This window comes from Neofelis nebulosa, chromosome 17 (genome assembly GCF_028018385.1).
Source record: "Neofelis nebulosa isolate mNeoNeb1 chromosome 17, mNeoNeb1.pri, whole genome shotgun sequence".
NCBI lineage: Eukaryota > Metazoa > Chordata > Mammalia > Carnivora > Felidae > Neofelis > Neofelis nebulosa.
Window position 1 is genome coordinate 55,294,235 of NC_080798.1, and position 22,125 is coordinate 55,316,359.

At 49.5% G+C, this 22,125-nt stretch overlaps 1 protein-coding gene across 2 annotated transcripts in view; it reads left to right on the top strand.

The window, feature by feature from the left end:
* The window catches only part of GAN (gigaxonin), a 64,503-nt gene extending 51,013 nt beyond the window's left edge, over positions 1-13,490 (top strand). For both annotated transcript variants that reach the window (XM_058709712.1, XM_058709713.1), the window contains one exon: positions 65-13,490. In XM_058709712.1, coding sequence (XP_058565695.1) covers positions 65-246 — 182 coding nt within the window. In that variant the 3' untranslated portion in view covers positions 247-13,490. The remainder of the gene's footprint in view (positions 1-64) is intronic.
* Positions 13,491-22,125: the final 8,635 nt, after the last annotated feature.

Here is a 22,125-nt window from a genome sequence, read left to right on the forward strand (position 1 = left end):
GGCGCTGTTTCTGGCGATTCCAAGACGTGTTGTTGTATCACCTGTGCTGCTTCTCGTGGTTCAGGTACCAATTACGACTACGTGCGTGAGTTTAAAAGAAGCACGGGGACGTGGCACCATACCAAACCGCTCCTCCCGTCCGACCTCCGCCGCACCGGCTGTGCAGCCTTACGTATTGCAAATTGCAAGCTTTTCCGCCTGCAGCTCCAGCAAGGCCTATTCCGTATCCGTGTTCATTCACCCTGAAGAGGCGGCAGAGCGGAGGCAGAGCTCCTGACCCAGCGCACCATAACATGGCTTTCTGCGAGGGGACCAGAGGTGGCAGCGTATCTCCGGTGGTTTTACTGTAACGCTTAGAAGCCCGCGCTTCAGCTCCTCTCGCGGAGAGCCCGTAACTGTCGAAAAAGCTCCCTTGGAGGAATCCGTTCCTCCAGGTAGATGTGTCTGCAGACAAACGGAGTAACTATCCGGTAGAGGCAAAGGGAAGTGGGAATCGGGGTCATGTAAAATATCGAAGTTAGCGTACTAAGGTGCATTCTCCCGGAAGGGGACTCCTTTCCGAGAGACTGCTGTGTTCCAGTACCTGGCTTGGGGAAACAACAGAAATCCGTATATGCAAATCAACATATCCAAACACACCGAGACTGCGTTCCTGCTGCACTTGGAAGGAAATATCATGCCTAACCCTGCCCGACAGATTCAGGTTTGTGCCTGAGATGTTAGATTGGGCCAGGTAGTCTCCACTTACTACTAGTACTGTGTCCTAAGAATCTTTTTTAAACTATATTATCATGAATTGAAACTAAGATAAAATTTCTCTCTCAATGACATTCTATCTTAGTAATCTAAAGGTTCGATAAATTAATGAGTCAGGTTGCAGCCCTCGTGCGAGTTTAAAGGCAGTTGCTAGCTTCTGTGTTAACTTAGATACGTCATGCCGTAATTTCTGGGGTAGTTCTCTCGGAGCTGTGAAGGGTCTCGTGCCGTGCCGTTCGTTCTTCCTGTTCAATTAACCAGAACCATTTTGTAAACACGAGGAGATTAGCAGAGTAAGGGATGTTACAGAAGAAAGACCCGAGTCAGACAAGTGACCAAGGTCTGCTGTGACTGCAAAAGCTGTCCAGACAAAATATATAGGGATCAAAAAACTTTAATCTGTCTGAAAGCACACAGAGTCTCGTTTACTACTGTTTCGGATTGAAAACCTGTCTTAGAGCGCGAACCTGCATTAAGAATCTAGTCTTTGTAGCAGAATTTTCTCGATGCCGTTCACTAGGAAGAGTTTTAGACAAATTACATTATAAGTAAAGTTTGGCTGGTAGAATAAAACTACCTCAACTTAATTTCATTCTGTTCATAGTAGAGCGAATTCATCTCTTCTCTGCTTCTCCACTCTCCCACCTTCCCTTGTCTCCCCGTGCTGCCGCACTTCCCACCGCGGGGAGAAAATCTGTCATTAGTAGCACTTACCTTGTAAGATACTTTGTTTTCCATTCAAATTATGCCACCTTAGTGTGAAATCAGGGACTTCAAAGTGCTTGATTACATCATAATTTGAATTTTATGTAATATCAGGTTTCTAATCAATTTAATACAGAGCTCTTCAATTTTAATTGTTTTCTACAGTTTCCACCGCCCTCAGTAAATGGCTGTAAGAAGCAGTATTTTGTCTTAATGATTAATAAATGTATAAATGTATCCTTTGCTTATACATTTGAGAATAGGAGTTTCTTCTAGAAACTTCCTAGATGGAATGCTTATATGCTGTTAACATGCATAGGAAACCTCGCTTGTGTTTCCCCAACCGTGAACAGAAAAAAGGGTAACCTCCTATCTGCGGTTTTTTTTCTTCCATCTGTTAGGAGTCAGTACAGTGCTGTAAACGTTGCTGAAGGAAGACTTGTCGGGGTGGGGGGGGGGGGGTTCTAAAGAATGTTGTGTGTGGAGAAGATACTGCTGAAAGAAGGCGTGAGGTGTCTATCTTCTGTATCAGAGGCCCCGGGCCAGATTTGCCACACATTCACGTAACACAGTCGAATTCGATATGTAAAGCAAAGCCGGCCTTTTTCCTCTGAATCGTGTACCAGTCAGCTGTCGTCCGCACACCGTCCCAGTGATACCTGGGATGTCTTCTCATCAAAGCAAGCTACGCGGCCACTGCAAAGAAAGCAGACTTTCTTTTTTTACAGCTAGATACTCGTTTTTTAGAGGAAACAAATTGCTGAAGAAGTGAATTTTCTTTGGTAAAATCTCTTGAACAGAACAGAACCTTGGCCTTCAGAAGTTGCATCTGACATACATTAAAGCAGTAACTGATGTCCTGTGAAAGCCATGGCAGGCTTTCTCTTAATTCTTAATTCTCTTCATAAGCCATTCTCTTAATTTCTGAAGTTTATAATTCTTCCCAGTGCACACCAGGCCTCTCCAAGGAGACAATTCATTGTTTAGGAGTGAATGGGTTATTGCAATATTATTGCAATATTATCAGTGCCTGCATGACTTAGTCAATTCATTTTATAAAAACAGTTCTTTTTTAGTTTTTTATTCAGTTCATTGACACGGTAGCTGCAGAAATTAGATAATGTTTTTTAAAATAAATTTGCCACATAATACGGGATGCAATAACCAACAAGAACTGCTAAGTGCCAAACTGTTATTTTCCTATATATAAATATAAAAATATTCTGCTGAAGGGTAGGAATATATTTAATTTTATTAGGCTCCAAAATTAATCGTGACTTTTTTGTAAATGACAGTTACTTCAGTATTGTGAAATAAATTTTAAGTCATTTCATGCAGGTTTGTTTTAACATTCCACTTATGCCTTGAAACATCTTTTTCTCGATAAATTTTTAATACTTCTTTTTCCGTAAGGCACTTTTACCAGGCATAGGTTGGAATAGGCAGTTGAGGATAGATGTTAAAATTTTAAATGAGTATCATTGGGGGAAGTGCAATTTATTTTCATTATCCCGCCAACAGAAGGAAACTTGTTTCGGGGTTAGAGTCAGTGAATATTTAAAGGATCTCTCGTAGGCTACAGTCTAAAGTAGGCTTGTTTGTTTGTTTGTTTGTTTGTTTGTTTGTTTGTTTAACATCCAAATATAGATTTTTCAAAGATATAAGTGTTTAATTTAAAATGAAGTGCTGTTTTGGGGGTTTGTTTTTTGTTTTTCATTTTGTGTGTGTGTGTGAGTGTGTGTTAATGCTTCTATCCTGTGAGAGGGAAAAGTGTGAGGGACAGAGAGTGTGTGTGTGTGTGTGTGTGTGTGTGTGTGTGTGTGTGTGTGTGTTATGTGACTTGGCAAGTCTGTTTATACATGTTTACTTTTAAAATTGTAGTTCCAAACTACATATATTACTGTCTCCTGGTGCTTCCGATAAATCCTTGAGCCTGTGGCCCTTCAGTTTATACTACTATGTTCAACTCACGTTGGGTGTAAATATTCATAGAGTCGTAGTCTGTATAGTAAGTTTTACCTGGTGTTTGCATTCCTTCAGTGGGACTAAAACAGTGCTTACCAACTAGTATAGTCGATATAGCTATAAAGATTTGGCCTTGGAAATCTTTGAACTCATTGTTCCTTTCATTAGTTCTTTATTTCATTGCTGTGAGGAGTTGATAGGTAACAGTAGGCTGTTTTCAAACCGCAGCAACCAGAAAAGAATATTTGGGCGATGATGGATGGTGTACTCCCTGTGCTAAAGTGTCCTGTTATATTGTACTACCACTTTCGTGATGCTTTGGGGTGCCATTTTTATAATTCGTGGGTGGGAGGGGGGTTCCCTGCAATATGCAGGAAGCATATCCTTATATTGACCTGGTAGAGATAAGGCTGTCTTTGCTGTGTCACCTCAGTTACTCATGGTAGTAAGTTGGGTTTTTAGAGAAATTCGTCAGCTGCCTTGGTCCGTTGGGGTTCCATTTGGTACGTTCCTCCTCCCGTGTACCAGACCAAAAAGTTTCCCAAAGAGTGCTAAAAATGCTACAGTATTACCTTCTTGTTGGCCTTTCTGATTCTAGAAGATGCCTCCTGTGGTCAGATGGAGACATTTGAATATCTGGGGAAAGAATGAGGTGGCACTTTGCGTGGATTTATTTATTTATTCTTTAATGTTTGGGTTTTGGTTTTTGTGTTTTGTTTTTGTTTGTTTGTTTTTTGAGAGAGCTTGAGCAGGGGAAGGGGACAGAGAACCAGAAGCAGACTCTGCAATGACAGCAGAGAGCTTGACGCGGGGCTTGAACTCACGAGCCATGAGATAATGACCCGAGCCGAGGTCGGACACTCAGCCAACTGAGCCACCCAGGCACCCCTGCATGGATTTAAAAGGTGCTGGGACCCCCTTAAAAAGCACCTGGTGGAAGGGAAGTGTGAGCTTGCTCTCGTTCCGTGGCTGCCCCTCATGTCTGTGAGAGCCTTGGGGGAGCCAGGAAGGGAGGAGACGGATTTGTACAGAAAAGCTGCCCTGGGTTTAATCAGCAAATGCTTATGGAGGACCCCCTAGGGATTCTCCTTGGATTTCGGGGGGGGGGGGGCTGTCATGCTGCTCTCCCTCTAGCCTGTAAACTCCTCGTGGGCAGTGACCCTGTCTTGGCCGTCTGCTAACCCCAGTGCCTGACACACAGCAGGTAGTCAGGAAATGGTTGGCCAGTGAGTACAGTACCCTTGTGATCAAAGTGATGTTCTTTGTGGGATTGAGAAGCCCTCTCCAAGAGCGATTTATTTTGTTGGATTTTAAATGAAAGGCTTTGTATGCAGATGTGCTGGCCTCCTATTCTAGAGTGAGAAACTAGTACAGATACAACACACAAAGTGCCCGACGTGCACACGCACACTTCTGTGGTTTCCATATGTTCTTTAGGGTTTGGAGGACCCTACTATGCTCAGCACACCTAATACCACTGATCACATTTAGTGTTGGGATTGATTGCTTTTTACACGTGCCTCTGGGTGTTTTCCAGAACATACTGCTGTGATCCTCACTTCTCCATGATGGGTACAGTGGCCCCACTGGACAGAGAGCAGTCTCTGAGGCCCAGGAGATACGGCTTCATTTCCCACCTCACATGCAAGTAGAAACCCAAAGCAGAAGCCAGGTCTTTGTATTGTCATTTCACCGTTCAGCCTCTGAGACAATCGCTTAATTTTCTAGGCATGCAAGTATTTTCAGTCCTAAGATAATCATTTGTGGTATAACGTAAGCCCTCAAACATGTCCTTTAAAGTTATACAGACATAAGCTGAAAGGTCTTTGGTTTTCTTTGTCAGTTAGCGATAGGAAATTCAAGAATTGACTAAACTTGTAAGAACGGAAGTACTAAGTGTGTTTGACAGAAAAGCACTTTTTATTCTTAAAGAGCAGAAACTTCGTTTATATTTCTTTTCTTACCACGTGTACAGTAAGGGAGAAGAGAGTGTGTCTTCGAAGGTAGAAGGAGGTATTTTGCTAGCTCTCTAATAACCCCTGAGGTACTCTTTCTAGCCAGTTCAGAAATGATGGAGATGCATGGTATAAAGATGGGTTGTGACTTGCTTACCCAGGTTGGAGAAGGACATGAAATCAGGTCAAGGCTTTGCTGCCTGCTGGTGGGAAAGTCTCAGTGGTGTTGAACTCTTATGTTTGCTATTGTTTGTTTGCAAGCCAACTGGTAAAACTTTTAAAACTTTTGCATGTTTCTCAAGTGATTCTGTTTTTAATTATAAATACATCTCACCTTTACAATGCATTTACGTGACATCTGAGGAGCTCAGTTAAGATTCTGTGTTCTTTGGTCTAAATGCATGTGGTCGAGGAAGGTTTGCTCGTGTTCAGTTCTGTCCCCGAAGTTCTGTCAGTGACTGGGTCTTTAGACTTCTTCCCTTCCTCATCACATCAGATATCTGATAAGTTAAGCAGCCTGGCTGGCTCACTTGGTGGAACGGGTGACTCTTGGTCTTGGGGTCGTGAGTTCAAGCCCCACGTTGGTTGGGTGTAGCAATTACACAGGTGTAGCCCATACATGCTGCATAAGATCACACAGGGAAAGATCGCCCGTTCTTATGACCCGTATAAATATGTGGCCACTTTGGATGATTCAGATCCCAAGTAGACACAGGCTCATCTTTCTGGTCAGCGAATTATATTTATTAGACCTTACTTTTTAGCATTTAAGTAAAATTCATAGGTTTTAAAACTTTATTTTTATTGTTCCTGCTTATCAATTACAAATAAGGCATACTTTAGAACCTTGGGTAAAACTTTTTCCAGTTAAACCCGTGAACTTGGTATGAATATGACTATACGTAGCTCGCTTTATCGTGTTTCCTGTTTAATTGGATGAGAATTAAATGCACCTATTCCCTTGTTCTTTGTGTTTATAGGAAAAACTCTGTTCTCCGCTACCTCATTATGTGGTGTTGTGCTTGACCCCCTGCCAATTTAGGAGAATTCAACACATTCTGTCCTTTAACAAAAGCCTGGAAGCCAGCAGCAGGCGGCCTTGAGGAATACAATTCTCTAAGGCTTATTTTCCATTTTACTATTTTTTTTTTTAAATAGGCACTTTTAATCAGGAGGAACAGTCATTCTCCTAGAGCTGCTGCAAAGTGATTACTTGAAACTCAACTTGAACTTTAAAGAGTCTTGAAAAGGCTATGTTTTCATGATGTAGAAAAGTAGTATATTTAAACACCACTGCTGTGTAAAACAGAGGGCTTACTCTCCATCCTTGTTAGGATCAGACCCGAGAAGGTGTCTACCTGTAATCTGACCCAGCGGTGGGAATTCAGAAGCTTGGGGCTACTGTTTTTCTTTGTCTTAAGGTGCTACTGTGGTTGGTTTAAGGAGCTATTAAGTGTATTTCCATGAATTTGTTTCCCAAGAGTCTTTTAATTTTGATGACAGTAGAGGCTCATTAGTAGATTCCTCTTCTCTTTTCATTCTGACAGTCTAGAGTTTTAAAATGAAATCTGAAAGTGTTTCCAAAGGACAAGGTTGAGGTTGACCAAACAACTTAGAACTGCAGGATGCTTAAAATCACGAGCGACTGGATTTTTTTCTGAGCATCAGTGGAACGCGCCTTCTCCGCACGGCGCACGTCGGGCTCTGTCCTCGCCAGCGGCTGTCACCTTCCCTGGTCGGTAAGTTAGGCGAGCGAGCCGCCCCGAGGCCCATCGATTCCTCCAGTCAGACCTTCCTCCTCCCGGAGCGGTTTCTTACAGGAATTACCCAGCATCCCTGGTGCCCAAAAGACTTCTGCCCGTTCCTAAAAACCTAGCGTCCCGGGAATAACGTAGAGACCAGATAAAAGCTAGCGACAGAACTGCCGTTATCCTCCGACATGATCTAGTTTTTAAGCTTGTGCTTTTGAGGGTGAAAGGCAGAGTTTCTCCCCAGATGACAGGACGTCAGCACCAGCGGGTCTGGCAGCAGGCGTGAGACATTTTCCTAAGTGGTTTCCAAGAGAACCGACACTTACCGCTTCAGGGCCCCAGCCTTTTCCTTTCGATTATCTTGAGGAAAACCTGTGTAAACACTTTATGGACTTGCGCAAGCAAGCCTAGTGGCTGTGAGCGTGCACGGGCCCCGGAGCCAGGCACAGGTGGGTTTGAGGGCTTGCACCGAAGGCTGTTTTGTGACCTCTGGGAGCCCTTGAACCCTGAAGCCCAGTTCCTTACCCGTAGACGTAGGACGACAGGGGTGTTTACGTCTTCGGGCTGCTCTGAGGACCAGAGCCGTGAGGGCGATGAGAGCCTGGCGCCACCGTGTGACCGTGGCCGCCGTGGCCACCCAGCCCGGCCTCCGGTCATCGGTGCCCTCGCTGCGCGTCCTGACCTCGGCACTTCCGCGTTCGGACGTCTGCCACCGTGGGACCTACAAGTAAATGGATGTATCTGTTGATAAAATGATTTACTTCCTGGACCCAGGCCGCTGCTTTCCTTCCACTGCTCTAATATCTGGATCCAGGATGGTTCTGTAGAGCTGCAGCATCCCCTAATGCGTGCTTAGACCACTTAGAGTTGTTTTAAATAACCCTCCATTCCGAATTTGCGTCATGAAGCCCTCTAAGAATACTTTAAATTCTTTACCGAAGTTGATTTTTCTTTTTCCCTTAAAATCCACAAGTAGTAGAGTACCCTGGTCAGATCAACTGGATATTTTCTAGATCTCTGTTTGAGATCAGTATACCTATTCTCTCTTAACGTGGATGCCATGTGAAACTAAAGCAAAAAAACAAACAGAATTTGTTACAGGTACGTGCGTGTCTGTGTGTGTGTGTGTGTGTGTGTGTGTGTGTGTGGGTAGAGCTTCCGCCCCTTCAGATAAAGAAGGGTTATTTAACAAAGTGATGCAGAAAGTGAGCTACTTAATTCCTTTCATCACATCGCTTCCTTTCCGGTTCGCACTCTGGGACTGGCGGGTTTAGCAGCATGTAAGACATTGTATAAAGTCATTCTTGGTACCTTTGTGAATAAAACAGGAAGTAGAAACAGGGCTACAAGGGCTGAGAAATGGATCGAACAGCCATGCCAGACAATGCCACTGAGAACAGCTTCTGCGGTACCGTGACAGTGTCCATTTTTACTCTTTTTCTTAGTGATTTGTATAAAAGTATAAAAGGCAGAGAAAAGTGCTGGGAGGGATGAAGTGTTGGGTGTTAGGGTCTTTAGTGATGCTACAGTCTAATACATGGCTAAATAGAAAGTCTTGTATCTAGGTTCAGAGGAGATAGTTCCTAAATGAAAAAGAAAGAAAAAAAACGTGGCGGGGTGGGGGGTGGAGGGGAATCACTGACAATTTGAAGACAAGGCAACTGTTTAAAAAAAAGAAGAGTGGCACCTAGGTGGCTCAGTCAGTTAAACATCTGACTTCAGCTCAGGTCATGATCTCACGGTTCATGAGCTCCAGCCCTGCACATCGGGCTCTGTGCTGGCAGTGAAGAGCCCGCTTCGGATCCTCTGTCTCCCTCTCTCTCTCTGCCCCACCCCAGCTTGCACTCTCTCTCTCTCTCTCAAAAAATAAACATTAAAAAAAAAAAAAGAATAGGGGCACTTGACTGGCTTAGTTGGTAGAGCATTCGACTCTTGATCTCAGGGTCGTGAGTTCAAGCCCTGTGTTGGGCATAGAGCTTACTTTAAAAAATAAGTAAATTTTTTATGGGGCGCCTAGGTGGCTCGGTCAGTTAGGCGTCCCACTTCGGCTCAGGTCATGGTCTCACAGTTTGTGGGTTCGAGCCCCGTGTCGGGCTCTCTGCTGTTAGCACTGAGCCTGCTTCGGGTCTTCTGTCTCCCCCCCCCCCCATTCTCTGCCCATCTCCCATTTGTTCTGTCTCTCTCTCAAAAACAAACAGTAAAAAAAATAATAATAATAATAAATTTTGTAAAAAACTAAAAAGAAAAAAAGAATAGTGTTTGTTGGGGGAGTGGGCTGGTAGCTAGAAAAGGACGTCTTCTGCTCCTTCATCCATGGGCTGCCCCACATGGGCCCCTGGACCACTGCATTTAGCTGCCAGTTCTAGGCGCCACCATCAGAGAGACCTGAGCAAGCCTGGGGCCCCCCAAGGGACGGCAGTGTGGGTGGTAGGCGCTCTGGGAGCTGGAATCAGGACCTCCAGAGACCTGAGGCTCTGGCCTGTGGGGATGTCTTTAGAGCGAGCCGGTGTGCATGGCTCAGGCCAGCAGTGGACACAGAGACAGAGTGGCCTCGTGGAAAAATGGGTGGCCTCTGTGGTACTGAGCGCTCGTCTCTGAAAGTGCCCCCTAGGATGAGTCCTTGCGGCTGTGACTGACAGCATGCCAACATCGGTGAGAGGGTTCTTACCTGTGGCAGGATATTGGGCACCATCTCCAAAGCTCCTTGCAGACAAACAGCTTAGTAAACAGTTGAGTGAGTGATGTGGGGAAGGGGGAGCTTGTACTTCTGCATTGATTTTGAGGACAAAAGTCTTTGTTATTTTCAACCTGTGCTCCCTCTCCTCCTCTCCCCCCTGCCCACAGCCCATTTTCTGCCTTCTGGCTGCAGCCCCTGGCCAGCAGCCACAGCCTTCTTCAGAGAGCTTTCAGAAATAGGCCTAGTTCTAGAGATTTCCCTAAAACCACCCTGTCATCCAGAACAGCGATTCTTGCTTTTTATATACTTTTTGCTCTAAATCTTTCGTGTACCTGTGCAGATTTAAGAAAGCTGATGAGTAAAATTGCATTCTTTCAAGCAGGGCCCAGGTGACCCCGCGGCCCGGGATGCTCTCCAGGGGGCTCGTGTGCTGGGCCACCTCTTGGGGCTCCTTCTAGCTTGAGCAGTCGGCAGCCTTGGGGTGGATTCTCGTCGTCCTTTGAGAAGAATTTCCAAAGCATCCGATTCTGTGGTTTGCTCTCTCTCTTCTGTGAAGGCACATGGCAGTTTTAGTCTGGAGGAGACGGAGGCGGCCCCTCACTCTGCGTGTCTCTTCTGCGCCCCCACCCCCGGCCTTGCAAAGATCTGTCCCAAAACAGAGAAAGACAGGCGCCAGTGGGGGCTCGCACCCACGTCCTCGTGAGGGAGCCGTCTGTGTGCTCTCGTCACTTGGGTATATTTTCTCCCCATTTCTTGGGTGGTCTTCGCTTACTGAGAAGCGCTGTTTGAACCAGTGTTGGTCCTCCTGCCCACGACCCGCCGCGGCCGCCCAAGGACCCCGCTGGTGGGGCCTCCGGGGAAACAGGCCCCTCCGCGCCTGTCGCATCTCCCTGCGCCAGTGTAGAGACTGGGTCAGGGTGGAAGAGGTTATCTCATCCTGTTTACACCCTCTGGTTGCCCCTCCCATCCCGCCCTCTGCTCCTCATCCTAGCCTGTCCCAGCCGGAGGTTTTAACTGCTTAAATTATGTATCTCAAAAAGGCGAGAAAAAGAAAAAACAAACACACAACTCTTCTTATTCCCCAGACCATTCGCCTAAAAGTGTTTACTGAAAAGGCATTCTTCTAGGAGCTCCTGACCCAGCCTTTGTGACTAGCACTTTCCACGGCCAGCTGGCCCTGGCTGCAAGAGAGCCAGACCCGTCCCCCAGGCCCCGGGGAGCTTCCCAGAGTCCACGCCACCCCCCCTCCTCCCGGGTGAGAGCTTGGGCCGGAGCCTCCCCTCCGAGGCCCGGCCCGCGACACAGCGGAGGCTCCTTAAGCAGCTGTAGGCTAGAACAGTCTCCCTGGGCCCCAGCTCGGCCCGCCCGCCACGCCTGCCCGGAGGCCCTCGGGGCTCCTCCCTGAGCCGGGAGAAGGGGCTCGAGGTGCCACACGTACTCTACCTCAGCACCAGGCCGCGAGGCGCCGTGCGGGCCCCAGATGGCCTGGCAGGGCGTGCTCAGGCCCCGGGTGGCTCGGACGCTTGCAGAAGCGAGCCTTGTGTCTCGGCCACACGCAGAGCCCGGGGGCCGGGCCCCGGGCTCTGCACCGTCATTGTATCCACCAGAGCAGAGCGAGACCGTCGTCTCCTTGTCTCTTGGTGGGCTCGGAACTTAAAACCACCACTCCAAGTTGTGAGCAGAATCGGAAATTAGAACCACTCGTTTACAATCAGAGAGAGACCATCTTTTCCTATTTTCTTCAAAAGGGATTTCTGCTTCCGAAGAAACTCCAGAAAATAAATGTGCTATTATTAATCTAGCATGTGCTCATTGAACTTGACTCTTAACGCTTTGTAAAAAAACTAGGTAGGATCTGATACGGGGGGGGGAGGGGGGGGCGGCGGGGCAAAAGGGTGTCATCAGCTTCAAAACAAACCAATGTATGTGGGTTCACAGCATCTTTTTTTCCTACATGGGACCTCAGAATTCAAGTTCTCCTTGAAAACAGCCACATTCCAGGGGGCAGGTAATTTTGTGGTGGGAGGTGTGCCAAGCGGCCTTTAGTTGAGAAAAGCACAGATATTAGCAACACTTGCTTAGTTAAATCATCAGTGGCTTTTTCTACTGATGGGATTCTTTTCATTTTGACCCGCTGGTAGCACAGCATTTGTTTGGTGCCTCACTCTTGTACCCCTTCGAGTGGCCAGGGACGCAGTGATACTTTGTTTCGAATCGTACCATTTGTGAACTGTGACAGCCGTACAAAAGGAGGAGCCGTGGCCGCGGCAGCCTGCCGTGCGGTGACGCCTCCGCCGAACCGGGGTGGTCAGCGGATTGAACAAAAGCACGTCCCCGCCCCAGCTGCCCCCTCCCGCCCTCATTAGGAACTGTCCCACGGAAGCACCGGAGGCAGGCTGGGGCAGAGTCCATTTTATCGCTGTTATGTTCCCGGTGACAGGGATGCACGTGTCTGGGAAGGAGGTCCATCCGTAGCTCGTTATAAACGCGTAGATTCGTTCGGTCTCTACCGTTTGATGTAGCTCTCCTGCTATGAGCAAAGTGTCAAGGGAATTCCTTAAAACGGGGCTGTAAATCCCACTGGACTCTCCGAGACTCAGGGCTGATGTTCACTGTGGGTCCTGGCCCGGCTGGTTGCCCGTGTGGTTCCAGGCGTAACTACCTGACGGTGGCCCTTGTCGAGAAGTGGGTTTTAGCACACTTTTGATTTGCCGTTTTGCCGCTTTTCATACCGTAAGGAGAATTTCATAAATAGCCAACTCAAAAAAAACACCGTGTCAGGACTCATCTGGTTAAAACACAAGCATTTGTTGAACGAACACATTTCTATTTTCTGACACGACACAGACAGATCGTTTGAGTGTAAATCCCGCAGGTTTTGCTATCTGGGAAGATTCCAGGTTGAGCAGTCTGCTTAGACGTGTGTTCAGCCAGGGTGGTGTTGTGTGCAGCCAGGGATCCCGATCTCGAAACAAACACCTGCTGCTAAGAGGCAAGAGATTTGCCGTGAAATACGCAGAAGCTACTCGAAGGACCTGGTACGGACCGTTGAAAAGACCTGAAGGACGGGGAAGCTGCAGCCAAGAGAGTCGTACCGCTCACACTGTGGGACAGTTCGCGGGAGTGTCGCAGTCTCAAACACCCTGTGGTCCACGTGCGCTCGTGTGTTCTGTGGGTTTGTTCTGTGGAGTAACTTTCTGTTCCTGTGCTGGCGTGAAATGTAGCGAAGTTGAAGTAATTTTGAATCCGTAACTTTTCTCACAGAGTTGCTTTATGGTTTACAAGTAACACTGATGCCAAGGGGGTGTGTCCGCCCTGTCCCATCCGGCAGCATGCACTTTGTCGGCCCGCTTCCGTGTGTTGTGGGGTAACTGGGGGTCGATCCCTCTCCGCGCGCACGGGGTTTGTGCTCTGGGAACACGTTGCCGTCGTGCTGTTCTCTTGTACCGAGGATCACGGAAAGTGTTTTATCTTTTTTATGTAGTTTGTATTGACTGGATTTTATAACTGTAAGAAAACAGAAAACAGAGTGTTGTATTTTGATCTGAAATTTGTCTATGGTAAAGTAATTTTGTTTTATGTATTGGAAGTTCATTTAAAACTTGAAATATTTTCTAGAAGGGTACCGAACAAAATGAGTCGTTCAAGCTGTTTAGCCTAATAAAACAATTTGATGGGGAAGGCATTCTGATTGGCTCTAATTTTTACAGCGGCTCCTGCCTAAGTTTGCACTATCGATGTCGCTCGATTTGATTTCCGAACAGAAGGTTGCCTTTGTGCCACACCTGAAGCGCTTTGGGTCTCAGCTGCCTGGATCCTGGCTCTTGATGTAAGATCGATGCCTTGACAGGCACTCTCCACTGGCATTGCCTCGGTGGCTTCCGGCCCTATCAGAGGAAGTCGCTACTCTGTCCTGCCCAGAAAACGGTTGCAAGGTTCCCTTTCCTGGAAGACAGACAGAGATTAGACTGTCAGGTAATAGAGGACCTTGATAGCGAGGGTGCCGTTCGTTGTATGTTGGAGAATTCCATCTGTGGCATGTGGAATCCTCTGTAGTTTCCTCTTGCGGCCGTGCCCAGAGACAGCAAACCCACAAAGACCACTGCTACTGAAAAAACGCCAAAGGCACATCTCCCCAAAGGTCAGGGGCAAAGAGCTTAGAGAATCTACCACACGTGTCAAAGTCACGTGGAGTCTGCCAGAATCACTCCTGATGTCACAGGAAGAGAAGAAATGGAATGGATACATATGGATACATATGTATAATGCGAATATATGATGAATATGTATTATGTATGTGAATGTAATATAAAATGAATATATGAATATATAATGAATTCACATATGTGATACATATATGTAACATATATAATATACATATATATAATGTATATTAAGGAACCCAGTCCTGGGGGAATATACCCCAGGTTGCCTGTTATCGGTGGGGAAGGGGGTGCTTTGCTGCTGTGATGCAGGTGATGGGGACGTGGGGTTGACCCTGTCACCCTCCTAATACCTGTGGCTGCTACAGCAGAGAATACATACCTTGTTCACCAGCTCTGTGACAGGGGCTGCTGAGTACGTCACATGTTAACTCGCTTCATCCTCCCAACAGCCCATTTTTACAGCAGAAGAACTTGAGACCCAGAGAAGTTGTCACTTAACCAAATTCACGGGCCCCAGTGTGGGCGGGGAGGGGGCAGAGCTGGGCTCCAGGGCCAGGCAGTCCAGCATCCTGTCTCTCTGGGAAGGGGACAGGCCTTTTTGCAAGCCACTCATTTGCTCCCTTGATGGCCAAGGTGGCAGATCAAACGATGTTGTGGCCGAAGGGGTTAGTCCCCGAGACTCCCAGATGGGAGCCACTTAGGAGGGCCCATGCTGCTGCCGCCACAACTTTTAGCTGGAACAAAAGCCGGTGAGAGCCAAGGTCTTTTCTTTAAAAAACAAAAAAAAAAACAAAAAAAACCCAACAAGACCAGGTTTGAGTGAATTGGTGTGCGTTTTCTTTTGTTTTGTTTTGTTTTTTAAGAAACCTGTACTGCTTTGTTCCTGTGTTTTGGTACCAGAAAAAAAGAAACCTGTAGTTTTCTGGAGAACCCGATGGAGGTCGTTGCTGTTAATTGCCTGAGGTTCAGAGTAGCTTCTGAAATTTGGGCGTCCTCCGGGTCGTCTGCTCCGGATTTTTTTCTAAGGGCTGGGTCAGCTGCTTTTCACTGGTCCCAGCGTGTTTGTACCCAAGGATCTTTCTCTGCATGCCATTCATTCCCTACTAATAACGGTGCCCCGGGGTGGGGGCGGGGCGCTGCAGGGGCCACAGCCCAAGGGCAGAGGGTTCGAGTTCTGGGATGACCTTGGGAACCCATTTCCTTGGCTGGATCCGTGAGGTGGGGCTGGATGGTGTCCCAGCTCTGCTTTCAAAGAGGAGGATGAACACATCATACACACTGAGGATAGCTGTCAAAAAATGAGAGAAAATACCTGTTGCTGAGGGCGTAGAGAGATTGGAGCCCTCCCGTGCTGCTGGTGGGGATGGGAAATGGCGAAGCCTCTGTGGAAAGCCGATTGGCGGTTCCTCGACAAGTTAAGCAGAGTTCGCGAGCCAGTCCTTCCACTCCTCGGTGTGTGTATGTATATGCCCAGGAGAACTGAAAACAGGGACTGAGGCAGCACCTGCATGCCTGTGTTCGCATTAGCCACAAGGTGGAGACAGCAGACGGGTGGATACCCAAGCCATGGTCTCTCCACACACTGGAATATTATCCAGCCGTGAAAAGGAATGGAGCGTTGGCGCACATTCCAATGTGGATGAACCTTGAGACCGTCATGCTGCGTGAAAAGCCAGACACGAAAGGCCACATCACAATGACATGATTGCATTTACGTGACATGGCATTTACGTGAAATGTCCAGAAAAGGCAAATCCCTAGACACAGAAAGTAGATTCGAGGTTGCCCAGGCCCGGGGGCAGGGAGGAGTGGGGAGTGAGCACTAACGGGCACGGGGTGACGAGAATGTTCTGGAACTGGGTAGAAATGATGCTTGCACACCATTGTGACTGTACGAAATACCACTGAATTGTGCACTTTTCAGTGGTCTGCGTTATGTAAAGTTCACCTCAATAAAAAGTAGGGAGGGATGGGGGCACCTTGGGTGGCTCAGGCAGTTAAGCATACGACTCTTGATTTCGGCTCGGGGCATGATCTCACGGTCACAGGATCAAGTCCCACATCAGGCTCTGCACTGACGGCATGGAGCCTGCTTGGGATTCTCTCTCTCTCTCTCTCTCTCTCTCTCTCTCTCTTTCTCTCTCAATCAATCAATCAATCAATAAACAAACTTTAAAAAAACGAGGGATGGAATAGAGCAGTTAAGAAAACAGATCAACCCCAATACTGCTGGGAAGATTGAGGAAGTAGGGAGTCGGGTTTTGCATGCACAATGGTGGGTGCTGCCCAGGGCCCTGACCTAGCCAGATCCCGGATAGAGAGGGCCACCGTGGGGGCCTGGGGAGGCCACTCGGAGCTGGCACACCCGCGGGCCTGCAGTGCCTGGGGTGATCCTTGCCGTCAGGAAAGTGAAAGGAGCCTTTCGAACTGCATTTCTGAATTAGATTCAAGAGGAACCAGCCTACCAGTTAAGCACCGGACTGCCGGGTTCAAATCCAGCCTCTGCCACCAACTCAGGCTTTGGCTAGAGCCTTCCACACACACCTCCTGCCCCCCACCCTGTGCCTCAGGTCTCCAGGGGACAGTGACAGGACCTGTAGCCACAGGGTCACGGGGAGAACTGAGCTAGTCTGCGGCTGTGGCTGAGAACACTCGGTAAGACCCCGTGCTGGCTGCTGGGCTTCTGTCTCTTAGCTCAGTGGGCGCGACCACTTACAGACAGGCTTGAAAAGAAGCCATGGTCTGTACCTTGTCGCACTGCCCAGCCCGGCCCGCCTCTTCCCCAGGGGCAGCAACAGCCCCCGCTCGGTCCCAGAACATGGCAGGGTGGCGGCAAGACCTCGCACCCATTCGCCACTGCCCGGGAACCTCAGCTGGATCGAACCACAGCTAGCTTGTAACACGATGCCCGCTCCCTGAGGCTGGAGAACCCCCGGCCTGGGAGTCCCACCGCAGGGTAGGTGTGTTTTTATCCAGCAGGATATACTTATCAGCTAGGGCCAGGAGAGGAGAAACCCACTGACAATTCCAGCCTGGCCAGATTCTCCAGATTCTCCGTGAACCCAGTGCAGCCCTGAGGCAGGGAGGGAGGACGAAGAAGAGACATCACCTGCCTGGGGAGTCGGCTCCCCTTGCCGGTCTCCCCCTGCGCCCTCGAAACTGCCCAGAGACTTGGTGGCCAACAGCCACCTAACACCTACCATCCCAGTGATGGGTCCTGTGCGGCTGGTTCCCCTCACAACATTCTCTCTTAACAGATGGGAAGGTCACAAGCCGTTTGAGTCCCTTGGTCCAAGTCATGTGGCTGGTCCAAGGCAGAGCTGGGGGTTTGGACCCAGGTCTGTCTGATACCGCGGCCTGTGTTTTTTCGACAACTGTCCTTTTGCTCTGATCCCATCTCTTTTTGTCATCAGACACAATACCGTGGGACTGGCACTCACGAAGTGTCCCCTCCAGTGCCCCCCCCCCCAGCACCTGGCCCCAAGACGTGGCCAGAAGACGCGGCTGTGCTCAGGGCACACCCCCCCCCCCCAACTTCAGCAGGCTCGCTCTGCACAAAAGCCTCGGGGTACCTTAACTCCCATGGCAGATGGGAAGATGCCGGCCGTACCCCAAGTACATTCACGTCCTGATCCCCAGACCAGTGAGCTAACATGGCCAAGAGAGACTCCACAGATGTGATAGATGAGTTAAAAGTTCTGAGATGGGGAGATTATTCTGGATTATCCAGGCGGGCCTCATGCCATCACAAGGGCCCTTGTAACAGGGAGGCCAAAGGGGCAGACAGAAGACGTTGCAAGTGAAGCAGCAGGGGTTGGAGTGACCCCGGGCTCCAGGCCAAGGAGTACGAGCAGCCTCCCCGAAGCTGGAAAAGGCCAGGAGGCGGATTCTCCCCCACCCCCCACCCCCCAGCAGCCTCCCACAGACAGACAGCCGTGCGACCCCTTGGTTTCAGCCCAGTGAGCTCCTTGTTGGACTTTCCACCTCCAGAACTGCAAGATAATAAATGTGTGTTGTTTCAAACCGCTTGGCTTGTGTCCTTTGTTACGGCAGCCACGGGAACTCCCATTATCCCAACTTCTAGGAGTTCAGATTTGACTAGTCCGGAGCGGCCCAGGAATGGGCCCCGGGGGACCCTAACGTGCAGCCAGAGCTGCGAACCATCCATCTTTAGACATCTTGGAGATGATGCACCTGCTTCCACTGCTGGCCAGATGCGGCCAAGACTTTCACTGGCCAGAGTTCGCTGGTCCTACTCCCTACACCTGAGCCACTCACACTTTCTACTCTACGGAGGCTCTACTACAAGTCCCTGGGCCCACCTGAGTTCCCGGAGGCCTCTCCTTACCCAGGCTTCCTTCAGACAGCATCGAGGACCAGGAATCTCGACAGACAGCCCCTCCTGTCTTCATCGTTGATCTCTGCCCATGCCGCTCAACTTCTGTAAAAAACCCATCCCCCCCAAATCCTAGCTCCCTCCCTTTGCAGTCTGCTTTCTCTGTCTTTGGAAATCCCACCATGTTCCCCCCGCCCCTCAGCTTAAAAACCCTTTGCTGTTGTCCCCCACCTTGAGAAGGAAACCTGACCTTCATGCTCTAGGCTCTGAAGCACTGCAAGGTGTCCCTTACCCACTGCTCCAGCCTCATTTTATGCCACTTGACACACCCTCCGTCTGGCCACTGGAGCCCTCTGTGACCACAGGGCATTGGCACGTGCTGTGCACCTTCACCTACCAGTCTTGCTGGACCCTCATCCCTAAGGCTGTGTTATCAATGGCACCACTTTATGGAGAGCTTCTCTGTTCCTCTCCCCCCCGCTCTGTATCAGGAGGACCCAAGATGCCGAAAAGGCCTAAGGGATTCCAAAGCGAAACAAGAGGTATAGAGAGTCAACTGCTGACTCTTTACAAACACAAATAACACACAAACAGCCAAAAGCGGGCTCTTCTTGGTTCACCTTTCAGGTAGGGGCGATGTTGCACTGTCCTCTTCAGCTCTCCTGTCAGGGCAACAATAGCTGACGAGTCCTGAGTGGGAACAGACGCCCAGCCCCAGGGTAAGCAATCGGTAGGGAGAGCCAGCTAGTGGAGGCGGCCACCGGTCACTGTGCTGCCTTGTGGAAACGGGGTCCAGTGTTGCCATGCATTCTGACTTTTCCAAAGAAGCTGGGAAACCTGGAGGAAAGGCTCTGGTTTCTGCATTTATTATTATTTTTTTTTTAATTTTTTTTCAACGTTTTTTATTTATTTTTGGACAGAGAGAGACAGAGCATGAACGGGGGAGGGGCAGAGAGAGAGGGAGACACAGAATCGGAAACAGGCTCCAGGCTCCGAGCCATCAGCCCAGAGCCTGACGCGGGGCTCGAACTCACGGACCGCGAGATCGTGACCTGGCTGAAGTCGGACGCTTAACCGACTGCGCCACCCAGGCGCCCCTATTATTATGTTTTTAATGTTTATTTTATCTTTGAGAGAGAGAGAGACAGAATGCGAGCAGGGGAGGGGCAGAGAGAGAGAGAGAGAGAGAGAGAGAGAGAGACAGAATCCAAAGCAGGCTCCAGGCTCCGAGCTGTCAGCACAGAGCCAAACGTGAGGCTCGAACCCCGCGAGATCATGACCTGAGCCGAAGTCAGACGCTTAACTGACTGAGCCACCCAGGCGCCCCAAGCTTCTGCATTTAAAGTTAATTCCATTTTTCAAAGAAGTGTAACACCGTTTCGATCAAACAGATATGTCTATGGGCCTGGTTTTGGCTTCTTCCCTATTTCGTCCCCTGGTTTATGTTTTTCCTAGCCTGGGATAAATTTAAAAACATGGCCATGTGATTTTGCGGCTGCTGCCACCAAAAAACGGGAGTTCATTTTGCTGCGTCCTGAATCTGGGCCGGTCAGTGACTCACTCAGCAGAGCCTGGCAGACGTGACCATGAGCTAGTTCCAGAGCCGGGCCCAGAAACGTTCCAGCCATCATGTGGGGAAGCCCTCAGGCTAGACTGTCAGATTAACGGGGGGCAGGAGGAGATGCCGTGAGCCCCTCTGAAGCCCTCCAGCCCCCAGTCAAGCCGCCCGATGCCTGCTGAGCCTACAGGTGACCTCTGACAAGATCCGCAAAAGGAAGCTCCCCGCTGAGCCCAGCCCAAGTTGCAGAACTGTGAGCAAATGAATGGTGGTTCTTTGGGGCCGTGTGTTTTGGGAATGCTTGTTATGCAGCAGCAGATAACTGACACATAGCCCTTATCACAGCCTTTGGCCACCTTTGCTTCTGTTTTGTCTCTCTGCCCTGTGCATCCCACTCCCCACACACTCCCTGGATGTGGGCTCCGTTAACCCCCAGACCTTGTCTTTCCTGTTCCCTGTTGGGTTCCCAGTGCCTCCTATAACACCCAGTGGGTGCTCAATACATACTCACTGGAAAAATGAATAAGTAAACGTTTAGGTCAGCAAACATTTGTAATGCCCGCCCTGCGTCACACGACACCAAGCTGGAGATGAGAGGTGACCCGGTAGCTGCAGAGGGACCTCGTAGCTTCCTAGACTCGTGGCTCATTTTCCGTTATATCCTCTTCTTTTAGTTTATATTCATTTTTTTGAAGTTTTATGTATTTGGGGTGCTGGGAGATTCAGTCGGTTGAGTGTCTGACTCTTGATTTCAGCTCAGGTCATGATCTCGGCTCAGGTCATGATCTCATGGTTTGTGGGTTCGAGCCCCACACCGGGCTTACTGCTGTCAGTGCAGAGCCTGCTTCACAGTCTCTGTCCCCTTCTCTTTCTGTGCCATTCCCGCTCACGTGCTCTCTCTCACTCTCAAAAATGAATAAATATTTAAAAAGATAAAGATTTATTTATTTTGAGAGAGGGAGAGAGACAGAGCACAAACCAGGGGGAGGGGCAGAGAGAGAGAGGGAGAGAGTCTCTTGCGGGCTCTGTGCTGTCCCTATGTGGGACGGAGACCCACGAACCATGAGATCCCGGCCTGAGCCCAAATCGGAAGTCGGACACTCAACCCAATGGAGCCACCCAGGTGCCCATCTATTAATTTAAGTAGGGCTTGCACTCAAGACACCGAGATCAAGAGTCGCGCGGTCTACTGAATGAGCCTGCCAGGCAGCCCTGATTTTCTTATTTTAAACAGGTAATTCAGGGAGGTCCCTTAGACCCCTGGCTGCCGTTTCAGCCGCATCCCATCGGGCGAGCAAACCAAGTACAGGAGGTAAGGCTGCATGCCTGGGCGGCTGGACACGCATCCCGCAGGGCTCGCCCCTCCGTCGCGTTGTCTTTAAATGGGGACAGAGGCTAACATCCACCTGAAAGGCTGCCAGGAGGCTCACCCGAGATGCCCGTGGTGCCCGCATACCCCGTCCCCCGCCTGGCCCGCGCAGGGGCATGGGATATCCAGGTCCCTTCGTGTCTTTGGAGGAGATGCTCGAATCCTAGCAAGGGACGGGTCTGGTTGTGGTGTCAGCTACGTTTCCTCTCTGTCAGCCCCCAGCCCCTCCCCTCAGGGGCCGCAGGCCTTGAGCCTTGCCAGCTACACCCGCCCCCCGCGGTGACTCGGCCACAGGCCACCTCCAGAAGGACACTTCCGGTCACCTCCTGGACCACCCCCGTCACAGCCGCCAGCCTGACTGCCGAGTTGCGGCCACCCCTTAACGCGTCCTCTCTTCCGTCGCTGATCCTCATAAAAACCTGTGGGGTATTTTCAGACGAGAAAACAAAGACCTAGAGAGTTGAAGTCATCTGTAAAATGGAAGGAGCCAGCATGCGTCACGGGACAGGGATTTGAGTGACTTGGAAGGGGTGGACCCAGACCAGAGCCACAGGCTGGAGCTCAGAGGCGTCTGCCCACCCCCACCTCCTCGCTGAACCTGAATTTCTCCTCCTGGCACATCCCAGGGAAACCAGGGGCCAGCAGCATGTGACTTAGAAGGAAACAGGGTGGGTCCCTTCTCGGGGATTCTCAGGAACTTGGCTCAGCCCCGGGCGGATCTCCCACAGCCCCCGGCGGAGGCAGGCCTGGGATGACTTCATGTTTGCATTAGACACTTTCAGGATGGGACAAAGCTCGTCTTTATTTCAGACCGATGACCTCGGTCTGAGTGGGTGACCTCCCTCCTACCTGATGGGAGGTGAGATCCAAACTCACCGGGATCCTGA